Source organism: Thrips palmi, unplaced genomic scaffold (assembly GCF_012932325.1).
Source record: "Thrips palmi isolate BJ-2018 unplaced genomic scaffold, TpBJ-2018v1 HiC_scaffold_4, whole genome shotgun sequence".
NCBI classification, from domain to species: domain Eukaryota; kingdom Metazoa; phylum Arthropoda; class Insecta; order Thysanoptera; family Thripidae; genus Thrips; species Thrips palmi.
The window spans coordinates 4867757-4893905 of record NW_023144631.1 but is presented as its reverse complement, the minus strand read 5'-3'; the positions used below and the strand labels follow the sequence as shown (position 1 = coordinate 4893905).

The following is a 26149-nucleotide window of genomic DNA, read 5'->3' as shown; positions in this document are numbered from 1 at the left end:
GGGCTGTGTGTGTTTGTGTTTGTGTGTGTGTGTGTCAAATAACAAATGCGGCCGGCAAAAAGGTGTTTTGTTCGTCCGAGAGGCCGGCGGCCCGCGCGCGTAAACAAAAGCGTCCGCGGCAAGACAGGAGGCGACTCCGCGAGGGAAGGGAAGTCCACTCGTTTCTGCCAGTGTGGCGGTTTGATGAAGGGGCCTCAAAGTTCCGTGCGTGCGGGTTGAAACCTGGAAACCCGCAACCCTTGCCCCTGTTCAGCAGGCCGGCAAAATGCTCGCAAACGCGCCCCCCAGGCGCCCGCCGTCACGAGCAGCGTATACCGCGCGCTGAGTCCTGCGCGCAGTGCGGCAGTGCGGCTGCCTGTGCCGCTCGCGTTTCGAACCCCGGGCCAAACAGGGACGGCGGCGAGGGGGAGGGCAGGAACTTTCACGGCCCGAAGCTGGCGTGGTTCCCGATCGGGGGAGGGGAATGGGAACGCGCTGACCGCCCGGCCGGCGAACCCCGAATCCCAACAAAAACCTGCCGCGCGTTTTCTCAAAGAAAGAACTGGTTTCGGGTGAAACGGCCGCGCGAGCGGTTTGCGGTGTGGCGGTGCGACGTCCCTCGGATGGGTTCGACCGGGATCGGCCTGTCTCCTGATCCGCGGTCGCGGGTTCGAATCTCCCGCGCTGCGCAGTTTGGCGGCAACTTGTGCAACAGCGCGCGGCCGGCGAGGTGCGCGTCAACGTCAGGCTGGACGCAGCGACCCGCGCGCTGAGTCCGGACAGTGCTTTCATCGCTCTGTCTCTCTCGCACTCACGTGGCGGTCCGCAAGGGTGCGAGAGAGACAGAGCGGCGGAGCGGTGTTCGGGATCGGCCCACTGTTTCGGCGTCGCGTGCTGCGTCGCTGCGTGACGTGCTGCACCGCGTCACCGAGTACGAGTCCTGGGTGACTCACCTCGGCGGACGCGACGCGAACGTGCCGTGCCGCCCGTCGGGTCGGACGAACACAGGAATCCGGCCGGCGTGTCATGACGGCAGCAGACTCATTCCGAGAGTCGTCGCTCTGTCTCTCCCGCACTCATGGGGCGTCCCGTTCAGGTGCGAGAGAGACACAGCGACGAAAACGACTCTCGGAATCAGTCTGCTGCAAAACGGGAGGCCCGCAAGCTGTCCTTCCTTGTCGCTCTGCAGAGTGATTCCGCTCAGTGCGAGAGAGACAGAGCGACGTAAACACTCATCAAAATGAGCCTGCAGGCAGCGTGGCGTGATTCGGCGAGTAGTGGGGAGAGGCCGAGAGACGCAGCGGTTCAAGCTGCGGGTCGTCTGCTTTGGGGGGCGCGAAGCAAGAAGACTAAATCAGGAGGGGCGGGAAAGGGAGGCGGGCGTTGTCGTTCCTCTCTCTCCTCCTCCAACGACACGCCTGCTTCCAAACAGTACGTCGTGCTACCACAGTGTGCCACCGGTGCTGCGTGCTGTGCTAAGCCGAGCCAAACCAAGGCAAGCCAAGACGGGCATTTCCCGGTTCACGCGCGCCGATCCCTCGGCTCCTCTAATTGTTTGTGTCGCTTCGCGGGTAAATAGTCGCTGCCGCACTGTTTTCGTCGATACCAGTGAGGCGATACGCCCCGCCCCGCCCCGCCCCGCCCCGCCCCGCCCCGCCCCGCCCCGCCCCGCCCCGCCCCGCCCCGCCCCGCCCCGCCCCGCTGTCTACTAGGTACCCAAAACAAGATGCACGCCTGGTAGCTTCGCGGCCTGGCGGCCTGGCGGCTTGGCCTGCCTTCGCCGCGCCATGGGGCCGTCGCGTCGCGAAGCGTCACAAATAAAGTACATGTGCGCGTCATGGCGCGCGCCGCGCTGCATGGCAACAAGTTGGGGGGGAGGGGGGCGTCGCGTCGCCGCGGCCGTCCATCGAGTCGAGGACCTTCCCCGCGGCGCCGAGCCGCGGCGGCAAACCGGCCAGTGCAGCGGAATACGACGAATATTCGCGTTTATGGGTCAGGCAATCCGTTCTCGGCCGCTGGGGGTCGCTTCGCTGTCGCCGCGGACTGATCCCGAACGGGGCTCTCGTCGCTCTGTCTCTCTCGCACCCCTACGGGGTGCCCCAGGAGTGCGAGAGAGACAGAGCGGAGAGGCCACTGTTCGGAACCACCCACCGCGATGCCGGCGTTGCCCCACGGGCCGAGGGCGGCCGTGACGCGGTGGCAGATTCACCGCGGCCCCACCAGTGTGCCACCAGTGTGCCACCAGTGTGCCACCACACCACCGTGTCAAGTGCATCCACTGAAGCCCCGCGAGAGTAAAGCGCGGCTCTGGCGGGGCCGCCGAGTCCGCCGAGGACCCAGCAGACTGATTCCGAGAGTCGTCGCTCTGTCTCTCTCGCTCCTAAACGCGACGCCCATGAGTGCGAGAGAGACAGAGCGACGAAAACGACTTTCGGAATCGGTCTGCAGGGCACGGAAGGGGAGTTGCCTCCGCCCTGCCGCGGCGGACGGACGGGCGGACGGCCACCCCGTCCCGTTTCCCTGTCTAATTTCGCAGCGGCCCGCGGCCCCGTCGCCCCGTCGCCCCGTCGCCCCGTCCCTCAGAGGGCGGCGCTGCCGGGCCGGGGAAGGATGCACAGCCGGTGCAGCGGCCCTGGCGCCGTCTCCCGAGTGCGACAGAGACAGAGCGACGAAGTCACTCATCCGAACGGCTCGGCTGGCGGTGCCGCTCAAGGCACGGGGCGCGCGCTGGTGCACACCGAGATGAGGGTTATCTTGCGTCCAGGTCGTCGCCGTTTCGCGAGCAGCTCACTGATTCCGAGAGTCGTTTCGGTCGCTCTGTCTCTCGCACCTCAACGGGACGCCCCGCGGGTGCGAGAGAGACGGAGCGACCGAAACGACTCTCGGCTGCTGCACTTCTGAGATAGCGGCGGCGGCCGTGGAAGATCACGCCGTCGTCGTCGTCCGCCTTCCCCGCGCCGCTGCGGCCGTCGAGTCCCTCGGCGCGCTCGCCGCGCTCGGCGTGACGTCCGTGACGTCCGTGACGTCGCCGCAGCGCAGTGGCGGCATGGCGGCATGGCGAGGAGCAGCATGGCCCAGTGCGGCACCGGCCATCCGTGCCTTGAGGGAAATCAAGCGGCGGCCAATGCGATGCCGATGCCCCTCCCCCTCCCCCTCGCCTCTCCAGCTTGCCACCACGACGCTGTGGCCGTGGCCGTGCTCCGTATCGTGTTTCGCGCCACCACGCGCCGCCCCGCCCTGCCGACGCCCCGCGGCCCCGACTTGGCCGCGGCGAGGCGCGAGGCGCGAGGAGGCCCTCTCCGGGCACGCCTTCCGACCGAGCCTTCCGGTGGCTGTCGGACGCCGGCCCCGCATTAATCACCATCAGCCATCATTTTGAAGGATTGTTTCGTCGCTCTGTCTCTGTCGCACTCCTAGGGCGTCCTGCGAGGGAGTGAGAGAGACAGAGAGACAAAACGACTGGCGAGCGCCAGCAGACTGATTCCGAGGATTGTCTCTCTCGCACTCCTAGGGCGTCCCGTACAAGTGCGTGAGAGACAAGGCGACGAAAACGACTCTCGGAATGAGTCTGCACTGCAGGACGAGCGACAGGCGGTATGCAGGTTCCTATGCGGCGCGGTCTAAATCGTCGCGACAAGCGCGCCGCAAGCAGTGTACAGTCCGCGCGAGGCGGCGCGAGGCGGCGCGAGGCGCGTGTGTATGGTGCCAGGCTCTACGCCAGCCGAGCCAGCGACAACAACGCACGCGCTCCCTGGCGGCGGACCAAGACACCGCCGCCACCACCACCCCAACATCACCACCGCCACTACCATCACCACTCCCATCACCACCACGCCGACGACGCCGAGGTGCATAACCGCGCCATGAACGAGCCCGAGAGTTCAGAACCAGCCCTTCCCGTCACCCTTCACTTTGTGTGTGTCTTGGCAGCGACGTGCCGGGTCGGCCGTGTCGCACTGCGCTGCGTAGGGGCGTCCCAGGGCGCAGCGGCAGGGGTGCCCCGGCCGTCGCCGTCGTCGTCGGCGTTGTTTTCGTCTCTTCTCGTCGAAAACTTCCACCGCTGACGCGGTGCCTCGACGCCATGCCGCCGTTACTCGAAATTCGGCTTTCTTTCATCACCCTGGCTCGCAGCAGACTGATTCCGAGAGCCGTTTTCGTCGCTCTGTCTCTCTCGCACTCATGCTGCGTCTCTTGTAGGTGCGAGAGAGACAGTGTGACGAAAGCGACGCTCGGAATCACTCCCGCTGGCGTGCAGAGCGCACCGCGACGTGACCGCCACACCCGGGCCACACGGTTTCGGCATGGTACGAAAATTGTTCATCAGCCCCCTCCCCCCCCCTCCGATAAGACGGCAACCTTGCACGCCGCGGCCGCCGCGACGACGCGGTGGGGAAAAGAGAAACCTCGGCGGCCGGATTATGCGACGCGGGGGTTAATTCGCTCGGATGTTGAACGCATTATCGAAGTGGGTCGGTAATGTTGTGATTCGATCACGCTATCGCGCGCTGCCAGGAAGGACGGCGCGGCCCGGCGGCCTCGGCGCCGTCGAGAGTCGAGAGTCGGGACGTGGGCGAGGTTCGCCAGGCCGCAGGGCCTCTAGGCTCGCCGCCTAGCCCGGCCCAGCCTGCCCAGCCCGCCTGGCCCCAATCGTCAACGCGCCGCAGGCTCACTCCGGACACTGCTTTCGTCGCTCTGTCTCTGTCGCGCTCCTACGGGACGCGGCGTGAGTGCGAGAGAGACAGCGACGAGAGTGCTGTCCGGAATCAGCCAGCCGCTCCGCTTTGCAGTGCAGCGGGCTGCAGCTATGCTGCACGCTACAGTCGGCATAGCAGACTCATTCCGAGAGTCGCTTTCGTCGCTATGTCTCTCTCGCACTCGTGAGACGACCCGTATCGGTGCGAGAGAGACAGAGCGACGAAAACGACTCTCGGAATCAGCCTGCAAGGGCCGCTAGGCCGTCCCGCCGCGTTCCGCTGCCCACCGGGTTGCCTACCCGGCCTTCGTCGGGCGCTCCGCTGCGCTCGCTCCGGCAGGGCCTGGCGGCCTGGCCCTGGCGTCCCTTCCCCGCGCCGCCCTTCACGGCGCGACGCTCTCTCTCGCACCGCGGACCTCGCGTCCTCTGTGAGGGCAAGAGAGATGGCGGCGGCATGCATCTCTCTTGCACTGCTTGCACTCATGGGAAGATCGGCCGGAACGGGTGGAGAACGGTCCACGCCATTTCCAGAAACTGGACAGTGTATCGCACTGCACTGTACGAATGCAGCACCTGCATCAACGTCCTACGTACACTGTTGCTACACTGTTTCACCCGCAATCTACTGTACCACCGCGGACTGATTCCGAGAGTCGTTCGCGTCGCTCTGTGCCTCGAGGCACACCGTATGGGTGCGAGAGAGACAGAGTGACAAAAAACGACTCTCGGAATCAGTCAACAAAGCGTAACGCTGGGCCGCGCCTCCTTCACCCCGGAGGGCGTTGCGTGATATGTGTGGACCCTGAAGGCCCCCCCCCCCCCCCTCCCGCTCCGCCCCCCGGTCCGCGACACTGATACGCTTATCACCGCGGCCGTTGTTCCGCGGCTTCGCGGTGCTTCGCGGGAGGCGGTCCGATTAGGTCCGATAGCGGCGGCGCGTCACAGGGCTCCTCGCGGACGACGCTGCAGACTGATTCCGAGGGTCGTTTTCGTCGCTCTGTCTCTCTCGCACCCATACGTGACGCCCCATGAGCGCGAGAGAGACAGAGCGACGAAAGCGACTCTCGGAATCAGTCGGCTGCGACGCGGACGACGACGCGCACCTCGATAAGGGCGGCTGCAGCTCATTGTGGCAATCCGCGCGCTCACACACTGGCATGCGTACGCGGGCTAACAAAAACAAGCGGGAGGGCAGAGCGAACCGCGCGTGGCCTGCTCGATTGGTTATCGGCGAGGCGTTACCCGTTTACCACCACCTCGCTGTTGCCGCCGCTGCCTCGCTCCATACTCCGCGAGCATGCAGCCTGCTCGCGGCACACTCATTCCTCGAGAGTCGTTTTCGTCGCCCTGCCTCTCTCGCACTCACGGGGCGTCCCATGTATGGGCGCGAGAGAGACCCGCCTCCGCCCGCCGAGCTCCGCCGCTGTGCCTCCGCCCGCCGAGCCTCTCGGCCAGCCTAGAGGGCACTAGACTAGAGAGTGCCTCTGGCGGCTGCCTCTAGAGAGGACGTTGCGCTTGACCCCTCGACGCGCTGCCCGCCGCGCTGCCCGCGTCGCCGCGCTGGTCTCGTTTCGCGCTTCGGCTCGCGAGGATGGCCGCGACCGGAGAGGCCGCGACCCACTTCTTGGACGTGCCCGCGCGGCTACCCACACGTTCGTCGGCCGGGCGGGCACCGGCGCCACTGTCAATAAAAATCAACTTGTTTTTGTTTTCGTTTTTTCGCGCGTCCTTGCACAGCGCCGCCGCGGCGCACCGCGCACCGCGCTTGCGGTGCATGTCGCGTCGTGTAGTCGCACAGTTCACACAGCTGTCCCGGCTGTCCTGTCTGCGCATTTCGCCCGAAAAAGTTTTCCCATCGACAACATGTTTGCCTGTTACTATTTCCTGTTGACGCACTTGGGCGCGTTAAATTCGCCGATAGACGATGGACGTCGGCGTCCTGCGGCCCGCCGCCTTCCGCGTGACTCTCAAGTGGGTGCAGCAGATAGAAGGGCGTTGCGACGCGACATTGTCGTGGGCGATGTGCGCGCGGGGCCCGAAAAAAAGCTCACGTCTGCTTTCCGAGGCGCTCCTCAAAGTTGCAATGCTATCAAAAGCACCCCTCTCTCGGCGACTCGGCAAATCGAAATCTCCCAACAGGCCAAAGTCACGCTGACGAGCACGCTGATGAGTAATCGTCGGGAAAAGGATTGTGGGACAGTGGAAAAATGGGGAGGGGGCAGTTACGCCACGAGCATTCAAAACACAAAACAGATGGCGACTCACAACCGCCAGCTTCCACCGCCAGCTCGGCGCTTTTTCCGCGTGCCGCGACAACGATTCGAGTCGATGGCCCTTCTGGTGGCGCTGGGCCGCCGGCCAGGTCGGGCCAGGTGGCCCCGCGAAGGACATGGCGGCGGCAACTCACTCCGGCTGCTATACGGTACAGCCCACCGCCGCCGCGCTGCCGGCCTGCAGACTGATTCCGAGAGTCGCTTTCGTCGCTCTGTCTCTCTCTCTGTCTCTCTCTCTCTCTCTCTCTCTCTCTCTCTCTCTCTCTCTCTCTCTCTCTCTCTCTCGCACCTGCACGGGACGCCCCATGAGCGCGAGAGAGACAGTGACGAAAACGAGTCTCGGAGTCAGTCTGCTGCCTCCGGGGAAGGTCGCCTTGGTCAGCGCGACTGGTGGCGTGATGCTAGCCGCGCCGTGACGAGCCGTGACAAGAAGCCCGCCGCGCTAATCCGAAGCCGTCCTCGAGGCAATCGAACCGAACGTGCCTTTGGACGCCTTTGGCTGCTTTTAGATGCTTTAAGCTCACCCCAAAAAATTGTGTTCTCGAAACAAAGAAATGTTCTTGCCGCCAGCAAAGAGCATTGCTTGGCAACAGTGCACTTTGTCGCTTGTTTGTTGCCACTGACGGTGGTAAGTTGCGGCTGAAACGGGCAGGAACATTTGTTGTATCTAGAACGCATTTTCTTTTGACGGTGTGGCTCTCTTTTAGCTGCCTTTCCTTCGGCTGCCCACAGCTGCCTATGGCCTGCTTTGGCTGCCACGTGCAAACTCCCGAGTCGCAGAAACAGCTGCAAAACAACAACAGCCGCATCCCGAGTGACACTAGTGGAGGAGAGGAGCTGAACGAAAGTCCCGCTGGACGCTGGACAGTGAGAATGGAAGGAGCCATTTGCTCTGTCTCTGTCGCACTGCGGGGCGTTCCGTGGCGGTGCGAGAGAGACGGAGACGAGAGCACTACTACTGTGGGTTCGTAAAGTCGTCCACCCGGCACTGCGCAGCACTGCGTGGCGCTGCACTGCACTACGTCATGTCCAGCGCGCCACGGGATGGTGATGATTCTTTAACTGCCCAAAGCTCTGGCTGCGGGCGTACTTGTTGCTTGCTATTGACAGGGAGCAGGGAGTGCCCCAGCTCCGTGAGAATTGAAGGTGCCGCTCTCCCACTCCGGCCGGACCAGGCCAAACAGGCCAAACACTGCGCAGGCAGAGCGCAGAGCGAGGCCAGCAGACTGATTCCGAGAATCGTTCTCGTTGCTCTGTCTCTCTCGCATTTTCCTTGGCGTCCCCTGTGGGCGCTAGAGAGACAGAGCGCCGAAAACGACTCTCGGAATGAGTCTGCAGGCTTATGGCTGCCATGGCCCCGGCAGGCGCAGGGCAGGCGGCCCTGCAAGGGGCGTTGTTTGTTGTTGTCCTAACCGGGATTTGGGTCCGCGATTCGCACGCGCAGCGCACAGGTGTCCCCCTTCCTCTTCCCTTCCCGCGAGCCCAGGGCCCGCTGGCCTGCAGGGCGGGGCCGCGGGGCCTGGCCTAGGTCAGCCCGCCTGGCCCGCCTGGCGACGCGACCCGCCCGGGACGACAGGGACGACCGCCCCGCCAGTCCTTTGTCAGGGAAGTCCCGCCGCTGACGAGCCTAGCCGCCGACACACCCGCCAAAAAGCGAGAGTCACCGCGCGCGGCCCCGCAGCCTGCGAGCTGCGAGCACACTGGTGGGATGCACGGCGGCGCCATCTATCGGGACTCGCGGGAAGCGCGGTCGGCATTGCGTAACGGGAAGAGGGAAGACGAGACGGGAACATCCTTCGGGATCATCCGTCAAGCCGGTTTTCGTCGCGTTACCCCATGGGTGCGAGAGAGACAGGGCGACGAAAACGATTCTCTGAATCAGTCCACTTGCGGCAAGATCTGTGTGGGCAGGGCGACAGGACATTGAGGGGGAATCGCTCTCAAAACCTGTGACCCGACTGCTGTGTCTACTACGCCTCGAAATTGTCGGGATGAAGGCCATTACCCTACTGTAACGCATAATATTACGCGTTCTATTATGGTCAGAGTGACCCGACTGTTACGTGAGTGCTTTGCCCCTCGGTGGACATAGAGGCAGCAGAGCAGAGCCCGCACTTATGAGAGGCAGTCACAAAGGAATATTCAATCAGGCAATTTCAGTTTGTTTTGTTTTTTTTAAATTAGTATATGGCATATATTTATCACAAGGGAAAAATAAACATACAGCTTTGAATGCACAATGTCAACAGTGAGGTATACGAAGCAAGAACACTGAGTAGGAATGAAACAGAACATAGCAAGCTTACATGAAGTGTATGTACCAAGTTATGGAATGCGATTAAACAAAATAGAAACAAAGCAGGCATGGGTTAGCATTTGTCCATCGAGTTTGAAGGGATGACAAAGGGTTCCAGAAAAGGAAATAGAAACTTAAAATAGACGTTTACATCAATTTACGTATTGTAATGCAGATAGGACCTGGTCTTTATTTTAAATACTGTAAGTTCACAATTTAATGACTAAAGCTTACAAAGATGATAATAAAAAGAAAGTAATTGAAACAAACAAAAAGCTTGCATCACACAGAGATCATAATTATATCCAGTATGAGGTGATAGAGGGTCTTAGAAAAATATACAAGCTGCTCAAGCCCTAATAAATAAGTACAGACAATAAAACTCAATTAAAATCTTTGATCAGCCTGAGACGGTCTACCTTATAATTGATTACTAGGTGATAAACAATAACTTCAAAATCCTGTAACTTGAAAAAAGATAATAAAATGGACATCTTTCAGATATATAATCAAATGGAACAAACGAAGAAAGACAAACAATAGCTTCGCTGAGGCAGTTGACAAGTTCTTTTCTGAGTTGGTCATCACAAATTGAATTATTTTAAAATCTTTGTAAAACAAAAAAAAATTGTTATGGCAGTACGCACTAAATAGGAACACTTTACTAAGAACACTTTACTAAGAACAAATATTGGCAGTTTTGTACTTAAGGTGAAGATATGGCATGAATGACTGTCTTGTCCTTAACACCCTTAACTGTTAGTAGAATAGGACAAATCTTTCTTACATTTTCTGGATAAGGAGTTGTTCCAAATTTAAAAGTGGTGACATTAGTTTACAAAATAAAACAACAATAAAACAATGAGAAATACAGATTTAAGTACACATTTATCTATTGAACACAAAACTGCTTTTGTTTGTCCAGCCTACACATCTCTTCTCCTACCTAAATTAGTTAGGCTGAATATGATATGTTAATTTCAAACAACTAAAAAACAAAACTATTAGGTACAATACTCTAATGTTCTACAATACTTCTTTTTCTTTGTATTCACAGTAAATCAGTTCCAAACAAGTGGACCTTAAGTCTTAATGGCAACATGAAGCGATCTTTTAAGTTTGAACATTTGAAAAAGGCCATTTAGGAACATGATTATTTTAATTGGTTCTCCACTTTTAGTAACAGAGTCATTTGTAAAGCAGAATCACCTTCATTTAAGTCTTTATCACAAGAGCCATCAAAGTCCATATAACATTGACAAGAATATACAATACATTGGCAAAGAAATGGCCCTCCCGGCACATTTCAGAATTAATTCTTAGTACAGCCATACTGCAGAATTCAAAAGTCTTCACTGTTAGGCACTAGAAGGGAGAGTTCATTCCTAGCTTGGTTCCAAATTCAAGTCGTGCCCTCTTCTGATATCGTACATTTGCCCTGAGAGAGAAAATTTAAGATTACTAAAGAACTGATCAACCAAATACAACAGTATGCCACTTTTCTGAAGGAAATGTTTAAAAATACTCACTTTATTTCTTCCCATTTGACAAATTCATTTATCATGCAGATGACTAGTGGTGACAAAAGGGCAATAACCATAGAGAACCAGGGTACATAGAGAAGAGAAGCATCTTTGGGTGCTTCAAGTGACATAGCCCCTAAATACAAGACTGAATAAAGGGCTTGAAGCAGTAGGCTGAAATGAGTAATGCATAAAATTAACAAATGTTCTCAAAGATTTAGCCAACTTGAAACATCAGTGGTCAGTTCACTCACACAAGGAAAGAAGTGCACAGCCACCACACATTGTTATGAGGCCACTTATGCCATGACAAATATTCTCGATGTACGAAGCTAACAGAAATGCACACTGAAAGAGAAAAATCAAAGATTCAATCAGAATTCTAAATCAATTCTGTGACATAAAAAAAATATTTATCAAGGTCACTAACCAAAATGAAGTACTAGCACCATCACTGAAAAATGCTGAGCTATGAGCAGACCAAAGAAATGATCATCCCAACCACCCCATTTGAATGGAGCCTCCGCTTCAATTGATGGATACACCATTGTACAGGTTGTATTGTGCCCCGTAGTCAATTGCAAACAAAATGAATCCAACGTGACTGCATATAAGAACAATACTACAACAACAGTTGGTAAGAACTTTGCTCCATAGCACCAAACAACAAAAATAGCCACCTGTAAAACAACAACAATAAGACAATGTGCTAATTTCACAGGATGTAATAGTTGACAGACATTGGATATGAAAATTACCCTTCTTGAAGAAATGACTGCCCCTTGTTTATTGCTAGTAGGTCTTTGCATTACTTGAGGATCTGTTGGACTTCCGACCAGAGAGAGGGAAAGCACAGGAATGACAACACAAACAAACCACATAACTTGGCCTGAAACAAGAATAAAAAGACATATAACAGAAGTGAGTAACAGCACATTTGGAAACCTGATCAGTAAGGAAATAAAATAGAACAGCTCACCAGTTGTGAATAGTGGAGGCAGCATGAGGAACACCGCAAGTGTTTGAAGAGTGCTCAATGACACACCACAACAAACCCAAAATTGGACACAATTCCATACACACTGCATGAAATGACGAGCCTAAACAGGATACGAGATTTTTAAAAACTTTGAAATAAAGATAAGAAAAACTTAAATTGTATGTAAAGATGAGAGACGAAGATGAGACTAACCTCCATAATAAGTTGAAAAAGCGAAATGGGCCTGTCTCTTCGAAATCCAAGTGAGCACACAACAGAATTTAGCGCTCTGCTAAGATCTGTGGGCCCTGGGCCTTGTCGCTCGGATACTGGATTTAATACAGCTACCTTCTGGCAAACTTGAGGGTATAAAGGCTCCACAGCAATGCTGGCAAAACATGTACACCAAAGCAGTGTAAATTTAATTATTTAAAGGTGATGGATGAAACATTCAAAGAACAACAGCAACATTTACCTTGCGTCAGCTTGCAGAAAAATTCCCATATTGTCTGCATTAGCAGCAGAACCAAGCACACACACAACTTCGCCATATTCTTGCATTATATGAAGCATTTCCCGTGTTGCATCGGCTGTGCAGTCAGTGAATAAGGAAACGAGCAAAGGGACATTATCAATTTGTTCTAGGTGCGGACGTATTTTGTCAATGCCACGAGGCAATTTAGCCTGAAAACAAAGTTTAAGATAGCTAACTTTATGGCTTGTTTAAAATTTACCTTTGTATCTGCACTCACCCTATTGGACATATCAAAATTAATTGGTGCGCTTTGTTCAGTTGAGTCAGTCAGGCAACTAAGCGAACGCCAGGCATCTTGATTGGGCTGGGCACTGCCATCATTCAAACCATCTTGGCTTGCTAAACCTTCATCATCACAGGCTTCCCTAGATTTCACAAACAAAAAAAAAAATCATGGTGAGTTCAAAGCAAGTGATGCAAATAAATTATTTGAAGATACCAACAATCAACATTTACCTATGCTGAGCTGAATCCCAATCAGGAGGGTTTGGTGGAGATGAATGTTCTAAATTTATAGCACTTGGTGCTGACAGACTCATTGTTCTGGACTGTGGAAGATTACTGCTGCAATGTCCACAATAAAGAAAAAATATTAGATGAATCAGGCAAGTACAAGACATTCTTAAATGATTTGAACAATAACATCACAAATAAATTTCTCTTCTATGCAATGTTCACTCTAGAAAACTGATGGAATAGATGTGAATCTATATAAATAATTGAAAGAATTAGCTGTAGGAACATATGAAAAAAAGAATGAATGAACATTGCATACCGTGATGGAATAAATTGTCGTGGTAAGTTGATATGTTGCTTGATTGAGGATGCGAGGTGAGCATTAGAGAAGTATCGTGGGGGACCTGGTCTGATATCACTCGTATCACTGCCCGATCTGCACACAACACATACATGCAAGCATGCACACGCACAAACGAGCATCAAGCACTCACATAGCCAAACATAGAACAAAAATGCCCAGCAGTGAGGTGATGTAAATCAGAAGATGAAACATGAATGAATATATGGTTAATGTCAAAATATCAACAATATATTTTTTTTACTTCAGTAAAATTTTTTGGCTAGAATGTAGCAAAGCTGAAATTTGAGGTCATTAGAAAAAAATCTGTTGAAACAGCATCAAATATACCATGAAAAAAATACATAACAAACCAATGCAATGAGAAATAACAAAGGCTCTTGGGATTCAGAATAGGACTGAGGAGCAAGGGCTAAGCAATACTTGGACACAAAGGGTATGTTTAAAATCTCCCGCATACAAACAAATATACCCATAAAATTTCCCAGGCGAATTTCCTCCCCAAAAAGAAGAAACAAAGAAATTATGAGAATCCTCAGTTTTCACATAAAGCTCCCAAATGAGAAAAAGATAAAAATATTACTTTTATAAATAGAATAAAAAGAGGAGAGAATCAAGCATTGGAGGTTCAAAGAAAGCAAGAAAACCCTAAACCATTGTGGTTTCCACAATGGTTGATTGATTGTTTTAGGGAAAATACCTGTTACGTTCACTCAGCAGAGATATATGACAATTCCAACCACTTTCTAAACCCATTTTTTCAGAGAATACTCTTGATCTCAGTTCATTCTCTTTGCTGAAGTGTACAAAACGTACACAAGCTCGTTCGAGCTGGTCGATGAGTTTAACCTGATTACAGAGAGTATTTTGGAAAAATAAAGATGAATTAGAAAAGTAACACAAATGAGAATTGCTTCAGGATTGACATGATTTAAACTTACCATGTCAATTTGTGCCTGATACTGCATTGTAACCATACCTACAAAGACCTGATTACATTGTAACTCAAAACAATCCTCAACACTAGTAACTTCAGTATCTTTGTTGTCATAGCCAAACAAGGAATCTAATGGAACAGAAAGAGGAAGTTTTCATTTCATCGGAGTACAATTTATGTGGATTTATCAAAGCAAATATTTTTTACAGCACGCACCAGTTGATTGGAAGTTTGCCAGAAGACCTTTAGACCTGCTGTCCAATGCTAACGGAGTTGGACTCCTGTGAGGTGCATACAAATGGCGACTGTCAGCTGGTAGCTCAAGGTAGACATTAGCCAAGTAAGGGCTGATGGCTCTTGAGAGAGGACGATAAGCAAATGCAGTGCAATATGCTGTAAGACTTGAGCGTTGATAAAAATCCAAAACCTTCTTCCTGTGTGACATATAAATGTGAGCATGCGTTGACAAAAGATAGATGTGGAAAACTCAGAGCTACTTTAAAGTGTCCAACCTGTCGGATTGTGACAGAGTGCACAAATCACGGCCATCCCAGTATTCAACACACGAATCAAGAATAATGTCAGCTGTGCCTTGGGACATAAGTTGCAGTGAATGGCTTGTTTGCTCTTGAACAACTACAGCAACCATATGAGGAAAGGGGAATTTCAGCTTTGTAGCATTAGGCAATGAACGTGCAAACTTAATATCTCTCCTTGCTAATTCTGGTTGCTGCAAGGTAATGACAAAAAATAGAGAAAACAAACAGCTGCAAAAAGCCAAGAATTCCATGAGCAAACAAGAAAACAAAATTAATATGAATCTGCTTACCACATGCCTGAATGTTGACAGTTGTTGTTGCAATTGGAACAAATCCTGGGCTTGGTCAACAAAACCAATCTGCTTCGCCAGCTCGCAAAGACACCTAAAACCAGAAGGAAACAGAATATTTAAATAGTGAATACAAGAAAAAAAAAACACCAAGAGAGAGGGAAAGAAATCAGTGAGCTTAACAATTAAAACAACAATTTCAAAATTACACCAGAAACTGTATCTAAGGTGAGAAAAAAATCCAACTTTCTATTTAGGTCTCTTAAATTAACTTTTCTCATAGAAACAAAGGGGCTGGATTTCACCGAACATTACAAAGAGACAGAGCAAATGTTGGCCCAATAGCAGCTTCATGCATTAGCGTACAGGAGACATCACTACGCACAGTACATCCTCATAGAAAAATAAAATATGTGTGACTGCACCAGCCAACTAATACACTCTTCTTTGCAACATTTTGCTGACAAACTTGTAAACCATCTTGGAAAAAAAGAAAAAAGGTGTGTTACCTACATGTGTGACATTAAGATATAGGAAGTGACACATAATGAAAGAGGTGCAGAAATAACAACACAAGAGATACCCATAAGAAAGGCAGTCAGCAAGTAACAGTAAAAAAAAAGCCTCCTAATGCAGAGGGTCCTAGTTTAACTTTAAAGCTACCTTCCTAAACAGCTTGGGTTGTATGAAATAACAGATGATAACAATTTTCAGAGATACTGCCCAGAATATTTGTTACCTTGTATCACTTCATATAACAAGCCGTTTTGAAAATAAGGGCAGCTAAAAAGTAAAGTTAAGAATCCCAGTCAAAATAAAAAAAAAGAAAGAAAAAAATCATTAGCACAAGCCTTATCTTACTGCATGAAACTGCAACACATGCACAAGAGGAATAATAAGCTGTACGTCTATTAGTAGCTAGTCATCTTTTACTCCTCATCGTGCTTACCTCTTACATTGCCTGTAAGAACCAGGGCAAAAATTTCCGTTGAATTAATCAGTATGTTATCAGTTGTACTCATTCAAACAATAAATATTGAAAGAAGATTAAGTGGCTTAAATGTAAAATTTACACAATTTTATAGATAGCTTTGGGAAAATTTTTAAAAGAACAAGTTACATATAAAATGTTTTATAATGGAAACAAGATTTCTTAGGCCATGGTGTCGCTTTAATTTGGAACAGATGATCAGCCATAAAAATGAAGTGTTCTCTATACAACAGTTTCTATTGTGAGGAAACTATAAACAGAGCACACACACTGATAGCATTGACAGGCAAAAATAACACACCAGAAGTGTAGCAACAGAAAGTTCAGAAGGGAGGAATACAGAGGAATAAGCACGCACATTATTAATTGAAGCATAGTGAGAGCAGAACACAAGAAGTTTTTCAGAGTATGTTGACACAGAACAAAGTGTACAGCTGGATAGCCCCTTTTCTTACACAAGATGAGGAAAACATACCACCATTATTCTACACCCAACCATTACCCATAAATAAAAACAAAGAAAAAAATACTCATTATCATACTTGTTGAAAGCGGGTAAGGCCGCCACATCCCCACCAATAGGGTAGTTCCTGTTAAAAATTGCAGGAATATGACGTTTATTCAAAAAAACAAAGTGTGCATCTAGAATAAAAAGTTCTGCCTCTGATCAATACTTAAAGGGTCAACCAGTAGTAAAAAATGAAAGAAAACAAAAATTTATATTAACTTGGCCTTTTAGTTATAATTGTTAGTTATTATAACTCTAAGAAAAAATAAAAACCTGTTTCAATAAGAAAAAGATGGGTTAACATTGCTGAACACAATAAACATGAATACCTACCTGCGGTTGGTAACAGGAACCAGGTCTTCATCATGAAGAGCCTCACATGTAACATGAGCACAGAAGGCAGCATAGTGTTCTTGTGTAGCCATATTACATGTATTCAGTAAAATTGCCAAACCCAAAGGCTTCAATGAGGATAAATGTTGTTTCCAGGTATGATCATCAAACTGTAGTCGAAATGGACTAGAATGGTCGTGGGTCAGATCAAGGACTTCAGCAACAGTAGAGGACTCTAGAGGATAAAATTAATCTCTTCAGCACCTATCATTAAAACAAAGAGCTACTACTGTGCAGATGACTTACCAATATTAGTGCCGGCTGCTTTTGTGTCTTCAGAAGCATCAATTATTTCTACAGAATTGGCTACAGCTCCTGTATCAGTGTACAATGCAGCATCTTCACTAACCAAGCTGAAAAACAACAACAAAGGTTTCTCAAATAACATAATATTTTTCTTCAGAAAAGAAGAAAAAGCATCATAAAGTGAAGTGACGTGACATTAAGTCTTATTTCAGCTTTATCATCCCTTACCTTGACGAATGCGAGGTAGGGCTAGCATTACGTAGGAAAAAAACTTTCTCGGCAGTAGGATTGGGCCAGGATAATATTCCTTTCTTATCAATACAGCAAAGAGCCTGAGGAATCAATAATTACAATTTTGTGAACATTATCTATAAACATAAATACAAGCCTGTTGAATTTTTTTTTTTCGAAAACAGATTTCTTACTGTCATTGATCCTAAAACATGTAAGATATTTGCAGAGCGGCAAAGAGTGGGCTCAGATCCTAGAAAAACACTTAATAGATGCTTTCGTATAGACTGCCATGGTAGCTTGATAGGATTCTGTTGTGGTTCAGCCTCCACATCCTCAAAAGGATCCAAACATTTCTGTAAAATTTCAAAAAATTGAATGATAAAAACCAAAGAAAGATAATTTTTGATGAAAATAGTTGCAAATGACATTACATTATGATCATGTGGTGACACATCAAGTATAGCAAGTAGCCGAGCCATTCCGAGACAATTTAGGAGAAGCCATACTGTAGGAAATACCACAGGTAAAAGAGGTAGAACTACTGCAATAGGCTGCAGTAATATCATTTCAATCCATGGTCCACATGAGACTAAACGATGAAGATAACCAAGCCGTACAAGATTGACAAGTAGCACAAGCAACTGCAAAAAACAAACATATTATTATTCAAGTTGCAAACCAGATTACAGAAAATATTATTTCTATCAACGCTTTTATCACCAAAAGGATGGGTAGAAATATTAGCTCGACATATTTGACCATGAGAGTATGTCTTTGACGGTTGTAATAGGTGATAGGTCGATTAAGAGCTTGTTCCATAGCTATTCGCAAATTATTAATGTATGGTGTTTGTTCAAGAACATATTCTTCATTTTGAAGAGGGACTCGAGACATGGGCACAGAGAATATATCCGGCTTCTTGTTTGGAGCAGGGCTGAACAGTTCACCGGTTTGAAGGATTGGTAAATCCTTATCAGTCTGTAAAAACATATTCATGAAGGTCCCATTGTAAATGAAATACATATAAGGCAAAAAACTAAACATATCAACAAGTAACTCACATGAAGTGGAATGCATGGGGCAGGCGCAGGTTGTCCAGGCCTCATGACCACGACATCACCTGCTACCAGCAATGCCCATGGCAAATTAACCAGAGTTCCATCTCTGTACGTCCACTGTAGTGTGATGCAAGGGGAAAGAGGAGAACACAGATGGGGGTAGTTTTCTGGTTTCCACTCGCTAAAATCCACTGCCTCTGAATATTTAAAAATAAACCAATAGACAAACAGTTTTAAAGTTTAAAAATTAATCAAAGCTAAACACTTGCATAAGACTAAACCCACATTCACACTCGTTCATGTTTGGATTGTGTTGCGTAGTGGGTCAGATCCAGACAAAATAGAGGCCATAAGAATGGACTAGGATTGGCTTGTGGAATAACTGGTGGTGTCTGAATGCAGCTCACTAAGCTATGGCAATGAAGCATCATTGAGCATGAACGCACCTTTACTCTTTGTTTCTAAAATTACCTTTCACTTTATGTAGCAGAGCTGCAACACCAAGTGGAATTTCCTTGTGCCTCAACTTGTTGTCCCAAGCAACAGCACAAACATTAACTGTTGTCAATAATAGAAGCAAAACAGCCTCAAGTGGTAAAGTGCCCAATCTATAACATTCAAGAATTCAGTAAAGGAATATTCAAACCTTGATAAAGGTAGGGAGGACCAACCAGGATAAACACCTCACCTTGTATGGTCATGGCTAACATACGTAACAACCAAACACACTGCAGTAATAAGAAGTGCTAGGGTAGACGTCCAACAACAAGTGGTGTACTCGCTCTTGCAATATAAAGTATCGAAAATCCAAGGGTACTTGTGACTGCAAGACAACAATTCAAAAGAAATTGAATTTATGATCCATTAATTGATAAAAAATAGAAAATATAATTTGAGTGAACCTTTTGACTTTGGCACATTGCTGTTCCTCAAGGAGATCATTAATGCCAGAGTGCAGCCTATGCAGAGCCTCTTTGGTAGAGAATCCCACCGAGGCTTTCTTTGAAGAATTTTGAGAGGACGATGTTGGCGTTTCTCTCGATCTTGAATATTTTTTGGAGGTAATTTTAGGCGGTTGTTGAATGCCATCCATCAGGGACTTTGCTTCGACATTAACAGCTGATGATATTGCCCTGAGGAGTACAACAAAACAGTAAAGTAAACATTGGGATAAATTTGGGGTTCATAAACTTAATCAAAACAAAAGCATGGTCGTATAAAAGCGAAATCAACACAGTATGGTCTGAAGAAACAAAAGTAGAGAGAGTGTCACATAAATGTCTATACAACAATAAAACGGTGAACAAAATGGGGACTTACATTGATAGTGATATGAAGTTACAAGGTTAGTATTTTTCTTAACACTTTAACATTTCAAAAAATTAATGTGAATAAAAAATGGGACAACAAGGTGGTCTAGTGCTGCAAATTTTAGAGTGATTGTCCGCATAGTTCAACAAACAAGCTCATTTTTCTAAGTGCCGATGTATTGTTTCTTCTGCTGATGGCTACGCTGTTGATATTTTTGACCTTTCCCTTCCCTCTCCCCTCTCTCCCCCTTCCCTCGCCCCTTTCGCCCCTCCCCCTCCCCCACCTCCGATAGCCCCCTCCCCTGATTTTGTTTGGTTTACTGTTTTATATTTCCTTTATTATTTAAGATTTTTATTTCTTACGGAATCACCTCATGACTTTGTATGAAACCATCAAAATAACTTTTGAAAGAATGACCATTTATGACCATTGGCGAACCGACTTTCAAGTAGCAACCCTGGCCGTTTCTAAACAACACTAAAGCCAAAAGCCATCTAGTAAAGAAGATCCCGGTTTATTCGTGCAGTTCATTGATGACGGAGCGGTTCTAACAAAGATGGCGGGCGCAATGTTGTTTGAGCGAGCTCAATCCGTGTCAAATCCAAACACCGTTCTTACAAATATCGCCGACGATGAAGAGGAAGACAAAATTCGTGAGAAGGAGCAAGATATCCTTGAACTTGGTGAGCGGTACAAGAAAGAAGGCAAGGCCAACGAACTTGCCGACCTCATCAAGGCCACAAGGCCCTTCTTGAGCCAGATAAGTAAGGCCAAAGCTGCCAAACTCGTCCGGTCTCTCGTCGACTTCTTCCTGGATTTGGAGGCCGGCATTGGCATTGAAGTACAGCTATGCAAAGAATGCATCGAATGGGCCAAGGAGGAGAGGAGAACCTTCCTAAGGCAGTCCCTGGAAGCGAGACTCATCGCTCTCTATTTCGACACTGGTATGTTCTCCGAAGCTCTGCAATTGGGTTCAAACCTCTTAAAAGAATTGAAGAAATTGGATGATAAGAACCTTCTTGTCGAGGTCCTTTTGCTAGAGAGCAAGACATATCATGCACTCAGTAATCTGTCAAAAGCTCGGGCAGCCCTCACATCAGCCCGCACGACAGCCAACTCTATCTACTGCCCACCCAAGATGCAGGCTGCACTTGATCTCCAGTCCGGTATTCTTCATGCAGCTGATGAACGAGACTTCAAGACTGCGTACTCCTATTTCTATGAAGCTTTCGAAGGCTACGATAGTGTGGAAAGCTCAAAGGCGTTGACTGCGTTGAAGTATATGTTGCTGTCTAAAATCATGTTGAATTCTCCTGAAGATGTTCAACAGATTGTGAGTGGAAAACTGGCTATTAAGTATGCTGGAAAGGACATTGAAGCTATGAAGGCAGTTGCTCAAGCAAGCCATAAAAGATCTCTTGCCGATTTTCAACAAGCCTTGAAGATGTATCGCTCAGAGCTTGAAGAAGATGTCATCGTCCGCGCTCATCTGGGCACTCTGTATGACAACATGTTGGAGCAGAATCTGTGTCGCATCATCGAGCCCTATTCACGAGTAGAAGTTGATCATGTGGCCAAGAGCATTAAACTTCCTATGGTTCAGGTAGAAAAGAAGCTTTCACAAATGATTTTGGATAAGAAGTTCCAAGGCATCTTAGACCAGGGAGAAGGTGTACTCATTGTTTTTGAAGGAAAGCCAGTTGACAAAACATATGAAATGGCACTGGAAACCATTCACAGTATGGGTAAAGTTGTGGATACCTTATACCAGAAGGCTAAGAAGCTAACTTGATTTGTGAACATAATTGTAATCTAATTTTATTAATTCTAAATTTGGTAAGCTGTTTTGTTGTAAGCAGAACTTTCGTGATATGGACATGTATGACTGGGAAATTATCTGATTAGGAAATATTTTTTACAAACATTCTTTTGCATTGGTTAAGCAGTTTCTGAAAGACCATTGTTTCATGAGGAATTGTTGCATGCTTACAAGAATTTATTGCCTCTTTGTGGGCTATTCTGGTTTAGTTTAACCTTCACATGTGTTTGTTTTGTTACTAACATCAATCCTAAGCTGATTTTTACATACCTGCAAGGAAGATGAATTTGAACTTAATCAGGGTAATTTTTGGTTGCTTTTTTTCTGCAAGTTAAAACTGTTTTGTATCTTTAAAAAGTGCTAAAAATGTTACTGTTTTAATTAGGTGAAGGGAATGCAAGTACAGGCTATGCAGCATTTCTCACATGAATACCTCTTGATGGTTACTGAATTTTGTCTAGAACTGTTCAACCTACAAAAAATTGAGCATTTATCATTAACTAAAATGATTCTTTGTATTATTTTAGAATAGTTTCAGAATTTTTTCCAAAGATTTATAATTACAAAAAGGAAAATCGAAAAATAGTATTACATTTGTCACCTTTGGTTTGGTACTAACCAGTTTATCTTTCTGGTCATTTTCTTCCTTTAATGTTCTAGAACGTATTTGTATTCTATATGCAGGCTGGATTGTTGGTTCTCAGTGTATAGAATGTGATTGATATTGTTTGGTGGAGTAATAAATTATAACATTATCAATAAAAGTTGTGTTCTTGCTTTGTACCCTGAGCGGAGGGCCATTTGCAGTCTGAGCCATTTCAAAGAATAACAAATCGACACTAAAGTTACAGCATGTGGTGACAGTGAATTTCTTCTCCATGTAACACGTGAGTTAAAGTTGTGCAATTCTAAATTCACCTTTATTAAACGAGTCACCGGCACATTCAATGGAATGAATGGACACATGGGGAGAGGGAAAGGGGTGGGGGTGGGGAAAACCCGGGACAGGGGAGACATTTTGGCCATGCGGCAGCGATTTGTTCGTTTAACTTAAATTCTGCGCAATTCTGGTCACTACGTCGTCAAGTCCGTTGACACAAAGTGCGCAACATTAAATATGCCGGCTCATGCGCATCGAACGTAGTGTAGCGGCGGCAGGGGAAGGGAGGGGAGGGCCGCCAAGTCAGCGGAGGGCAGAGGCGAGCGCGTTCGGACTATAGGGCGGCGGGCGGGATCCGCATTTAGACGCCGCCGGCTGCCGGGAAAAAGATTGGACTTTCTCTCGCATTCGGCTTGGGATTGCCGCACCGAGCTTCGGGACCACGGGCCGCACCGAGGGTGGCCCGCGTTCGTCGACTTCCATTGTATTCCCTGTACGAAACCCAAACCGCCAATTGTGGGATGGGGAGGGAGAGACACCGTTGCCGCAGACGGACTTTACAGACGCCACGTCATGGCGCTCCCTGGTGGCGTCAATGTGAACTAACTGGGGAATTTTTTTCAAAGTTCATGACGCTTTGCGCTGCTTTCAACTGTATTCAGTGAGCTGTCGAGGCATTTCGTCGATTTACTCGACTTTTTAGTGTTAGCTCGTCCCCAGAAACCCGTTAGTTTGTCAAATAGCGACGAAAACAGATAAACCGCCAAATCGGAGGAAGCGACCGGCTGGTTGCATCCACGCCACCGTATCATGTAGGCCGTGTTGGTGAGCGTAGTGAGAGTAGTGTATCAATAGATCGATGCACTTGTGTTATTTCAGTTATGTTTTTGCCTAGTTTTACTTGTTTTTATGGACGCTAGTGACGGAATAATGACTTCGTAACTTAAGTAGAACATGTTCACATCGTACGCATCTGTAATTTGGACTTTCTGATGACAACGAAGCCATAGGCCATTCTGCATTGTGTTTGGCTTGGGCATCTTCTCTCGCGACGCCATGACAGGTAACCTGTTCGTCATTTCTTGGCTTAAGTAGGCTGTAAAATTCGCCCTTAATCGTCCGAAAGGAGGTCCAAAAGCACACGTATGTCAGTTGGACCTTAAGGCCCGCCTTAGGGGCTGCCCGGAGAGAGGGGGTGAGTGCCGAAGGGGTGCGGGGAGGCTGGGGGCGTGCGGGCGGTACTGTCACCTCGGCCAAGGCTCTGCTGCTGCTGCCACCAACGCCATCCTCCCGTCCGCCCGCCCTCGCCTCGCCTCGCGTCTCCTCTCCCTTCTCGCCAGCTTTCTGTCAAAATAACCCCCACCGCACCCCGTCGCTTCTCTTCCCTTCCAATTGTGTCCTGTTTGCCAGTCTACGCCAGCAATTTGTGTTTCGGTTTCGGTATTTTGGGCGTTTTCATCTCTTCTGATACTCGGGGCTGGGTTCGCTTCGCTCGACTTAGTTAGCAGGTGCGAGTCGTGAGATGTGAACCGTTTGCTAGACTCCATATTTTTCCCCTTTGAAAGAGCTCCGGGCTGTTGCTGGAATGTCTAGGATTGCGTTTGTGTGAGCAGCTTGTGGACAGGGAAAGAGTTAAATTTAATTTCCTCTTTGGATACTCAGACACAGCCATGGCTACCAGGTACGTGATGGCTTTCTCTTGAGAATGTGCGGGGTAACCATCTCAGCCGACTGTGGAGGTTAGCTTGTGTGCGGAATACGTCTCTCACTGGTCAAAGTTATTCCAATTTAACCCATACTGTGGTTTTCTTTTCAAAATGTTTGAAGTAATTCATCTATTGATTTTTATGAATGAAAATTTTACAATTTGTCCCCGGATAAATACTTTGTGATATCATTTCCTCCATTCACTTATGGAACTCATTGAAATTTATTTTTGGTAGTTCATTGAAACCCCACAAATTTCAGGAAAAATATGTTCAAGCAATTTACTCGTATAATTTGACTTCAAAATTTTGTGAGCACAGAAATTTGTTCTACCATTAAAGTTTTGACCTCTTGTGGCATTCTTCTACATTCTACTCAACTGTGTAACAACACAGTTTCCTATTTATTTTATTGAAGTCAAATGATAAATAATTTCATTAAATTCCTATTTGGTACTGAATTTCTGTTGTAGAGGCTGACCATCTGCTATGATGGCAGATAATAAGAGAGGGGAAAGGAAGGAAAATCTTAGCTGTCCAATTCAACCACTGCTTCAGTCTAGTTTGTGGCAAAATTACCATCACAACCTCTGAAGGTGTCAACATGTATCAGAAGTACAAGTTCTTTGTAGCTGATGGTCTTCGTTATTTGTTTCAGGATTGTGGAAGAAATTGGAAAACCTTTTTAAATGGTGATAATAATTGTTGCACGAAATGTTCTTGATCAACACACTACAAGATGAACACAGAGCATCACGGTGTGATTCCAACCACCTCTGCGCCCTCCTCAGAGGTCTCAAATAATTTCTTGTATTTGATTTTCCTCCCACTCCTCATTTTTATCTTGAGTTTTAGCTTGCAATGGTTTTGAAAATGGCTTCATTTAATGTGATGTGGGGTGTGTTTGATTTTACTGGCAATATTCAAAGAAAACATCCTCTAATTGTTTAATGTGCAGATCATATCCTCTGCTTAGCCTGCAATGTTATCTCAAAAGAGATTATAAATTTAAAGGCTGCATTTATAAGCTTTTTTTTCTTGGGTTTATTTTTTAATTCGATCTCGTCTCTTACTCCTGTCTGTCCTTGCTTCCTGTCTCCCACATCCCTGTCCACTGATATGTGTGTCTTTGTGCTTCACTTTTACTTGTACTTCATGATTTATTTTGATGTAATCTTTGCTTGTTCCTTTGCTGTTTTCTAGAAGTTCTTAATACCAATTCAAAATTTTAGATGCTTTCTTTGCCTAAGTCTGAAAGTAGCAGTCCTGACAACATCTGTGCTTCTGTTTTTTTTTCAGGATGGCGTCGCAAGGCCTTCTGGCGGTCCAACAGACCTGCGAATGGGTACCATGGTTGCTAAATATTGGGTGCTCAGTAACCTCTTCCCAGGTCAGATCCAACAGGTATGTTATACTTAAATAAAATATACTGTCCATTAATATCTTGCTCACTTGTTTGCACAATGCCTTTAATATTACAATCAAGCATCAAATTGAAATTTCAATTAACAAGTTTGAAATGACATGCCCATTGAGTGAAATATTTGATAAGTGTTTTTAGTGTGACATTAACTTATGTGTTTTTATTCCCTGCTTGCACAGATCCTTTGAGTGAGGCTGGCTCCCCACAGTGAGTGTGTTTCTAATACCATAATTCATTGCTTTGGGCTGGACCTGCATGAATCTTTATTTTAGTTTTGGGTGGTGACTCACACCTCTAAATGGAACTCAAGTATCTCTATAAGCTGCAAGAAGTTATGTTGTTTGATGCCTTATAGCTCTGTAATTCTCAAGTTTGGGTTCCAACATACAGCTTTGGCTGATTCTAAATTTTTGTGTAATAGATTCACTTATGTTGGACTCCTAAAGATAATTCATCAGATTACTGTTAATGCTCCACTATCTTTTTCTAAAGATGTGCGTAGAGGTAATATTTTATGTGATGGCATCCCTGATTAAGTTTGGTTCAGTTTTTGATGAGGTCTGGAAACATTCATTAGTTTTTGAAGCGGTTGGGGCCTTTGATTTTGCTGTTGTGGATGTGGTGGTAGTAATTTGTCATTAGTTATGAGCAGCCATTTGTTATGAAGTTGGCAATACACCATTTGTTCCATTAATTAATCCATCTGTTCTATGTTGATT

General features: G+C 47.5%; 2 protein-coding genes across 5 annotated transcripts; one reads left to right on the top strand and one right to left on the bottom strand.

Moving 5' to 3' along the window:
- Positions 1-9105: 9105 nt before the first annotated feature.
- On the bottom strand, positions 9106-19832 carry LOC117649122 (transmembrane protein 94). Of its 4 annotated transcripts, none has more exons than XM_034391577.1 (28): positions 19612-19832; positions 19194-19424; positions 18980-19114; positions 18763-18899; positions 18295-18488; positions 17954-18211; positions 17665-17874; positions 17425-17586; positions 17228-17331; positions 17000-17106; positions 16694-16928; positions 16395-16442; positions 14862-14955; positions 14545-14762; positions 14249-14466; positions 14037-14161; positions 13796-13944; positions 13054-13170; positions 12735-12842; positions 12496-12643; positions 12219-12427; positions 11957-12131; positions 11744-11864; positions 11523-11653; positions 11195-11444; positions 11019-11112; positions 10771-10938; positions 9106-10679 (listed from the first exon to the last, which is right to left on the bottom strand). In XM_034391577.1, coding segments are annotated over exons 1-28 (4221 nt in total). In that variant the 5' UTR covers positions 19614-19832; the 3' UTR covers positions 9106-10606. The 4 variants fall into 4 exon arrangements, with proteins under 4 accessions (XP_034247468.1, XP_034247469.1, XP_034247471.1 ...); XM_034391578.1 differs by lacking the exon at positions 16395-16442 and adding an exon at positions 15811-15822; XM_034391580.1 differs by lacking the exon at positions 13054-13170.
- A 264-nt stretch (positions 19833-20096) lies between these two features.
- LOC117649123 (26S proteasome non-ATPase regulatory subunit 11) lies at positions 20097-22185 on the top strand. The gene has a single exon (XM_034391581.1). The coding sequence runs from the start codon at positions 20159-20161 to the stop codon at positions 21392-21394; it is 1236 nt and encodes a 411-aa protein (XP_034247472.1). The 5' UTR covers positions 20097-20158; the 3' UTR covers positions 21395-22185.
- Positions 22186-26149: the final 3964 nt, after the last annotated feature.

Excerpts from the sequence above, each read along its gene's own strand:
- LOC117649122 (XM_034391577.1), bottom strand. Across the intron at positions 17,107-17,227 it reads CCTACCTCGCATTCGTCAAG|CTTGGTTAGTGAAGATGCTG; the intron begins GTAAGGGATGAT and ends GTTGTTTTTCAG. Across the intron at positions 11,654-11,743 it reads GCCTCCACTATTCACAACTG|GCCAAGTTATGTGGTTTGTT; the intron begins GTGAGCTGTTCT and ends TTCTTGTTTCAG.
- LOC117649123 (XM_034391581.1), top strand. The coding sequence starts at position 20,159 with ATGGCGGGCGCAATGTTGTTTGAGCGAGCTCAATCCGTGTCAAATCCA.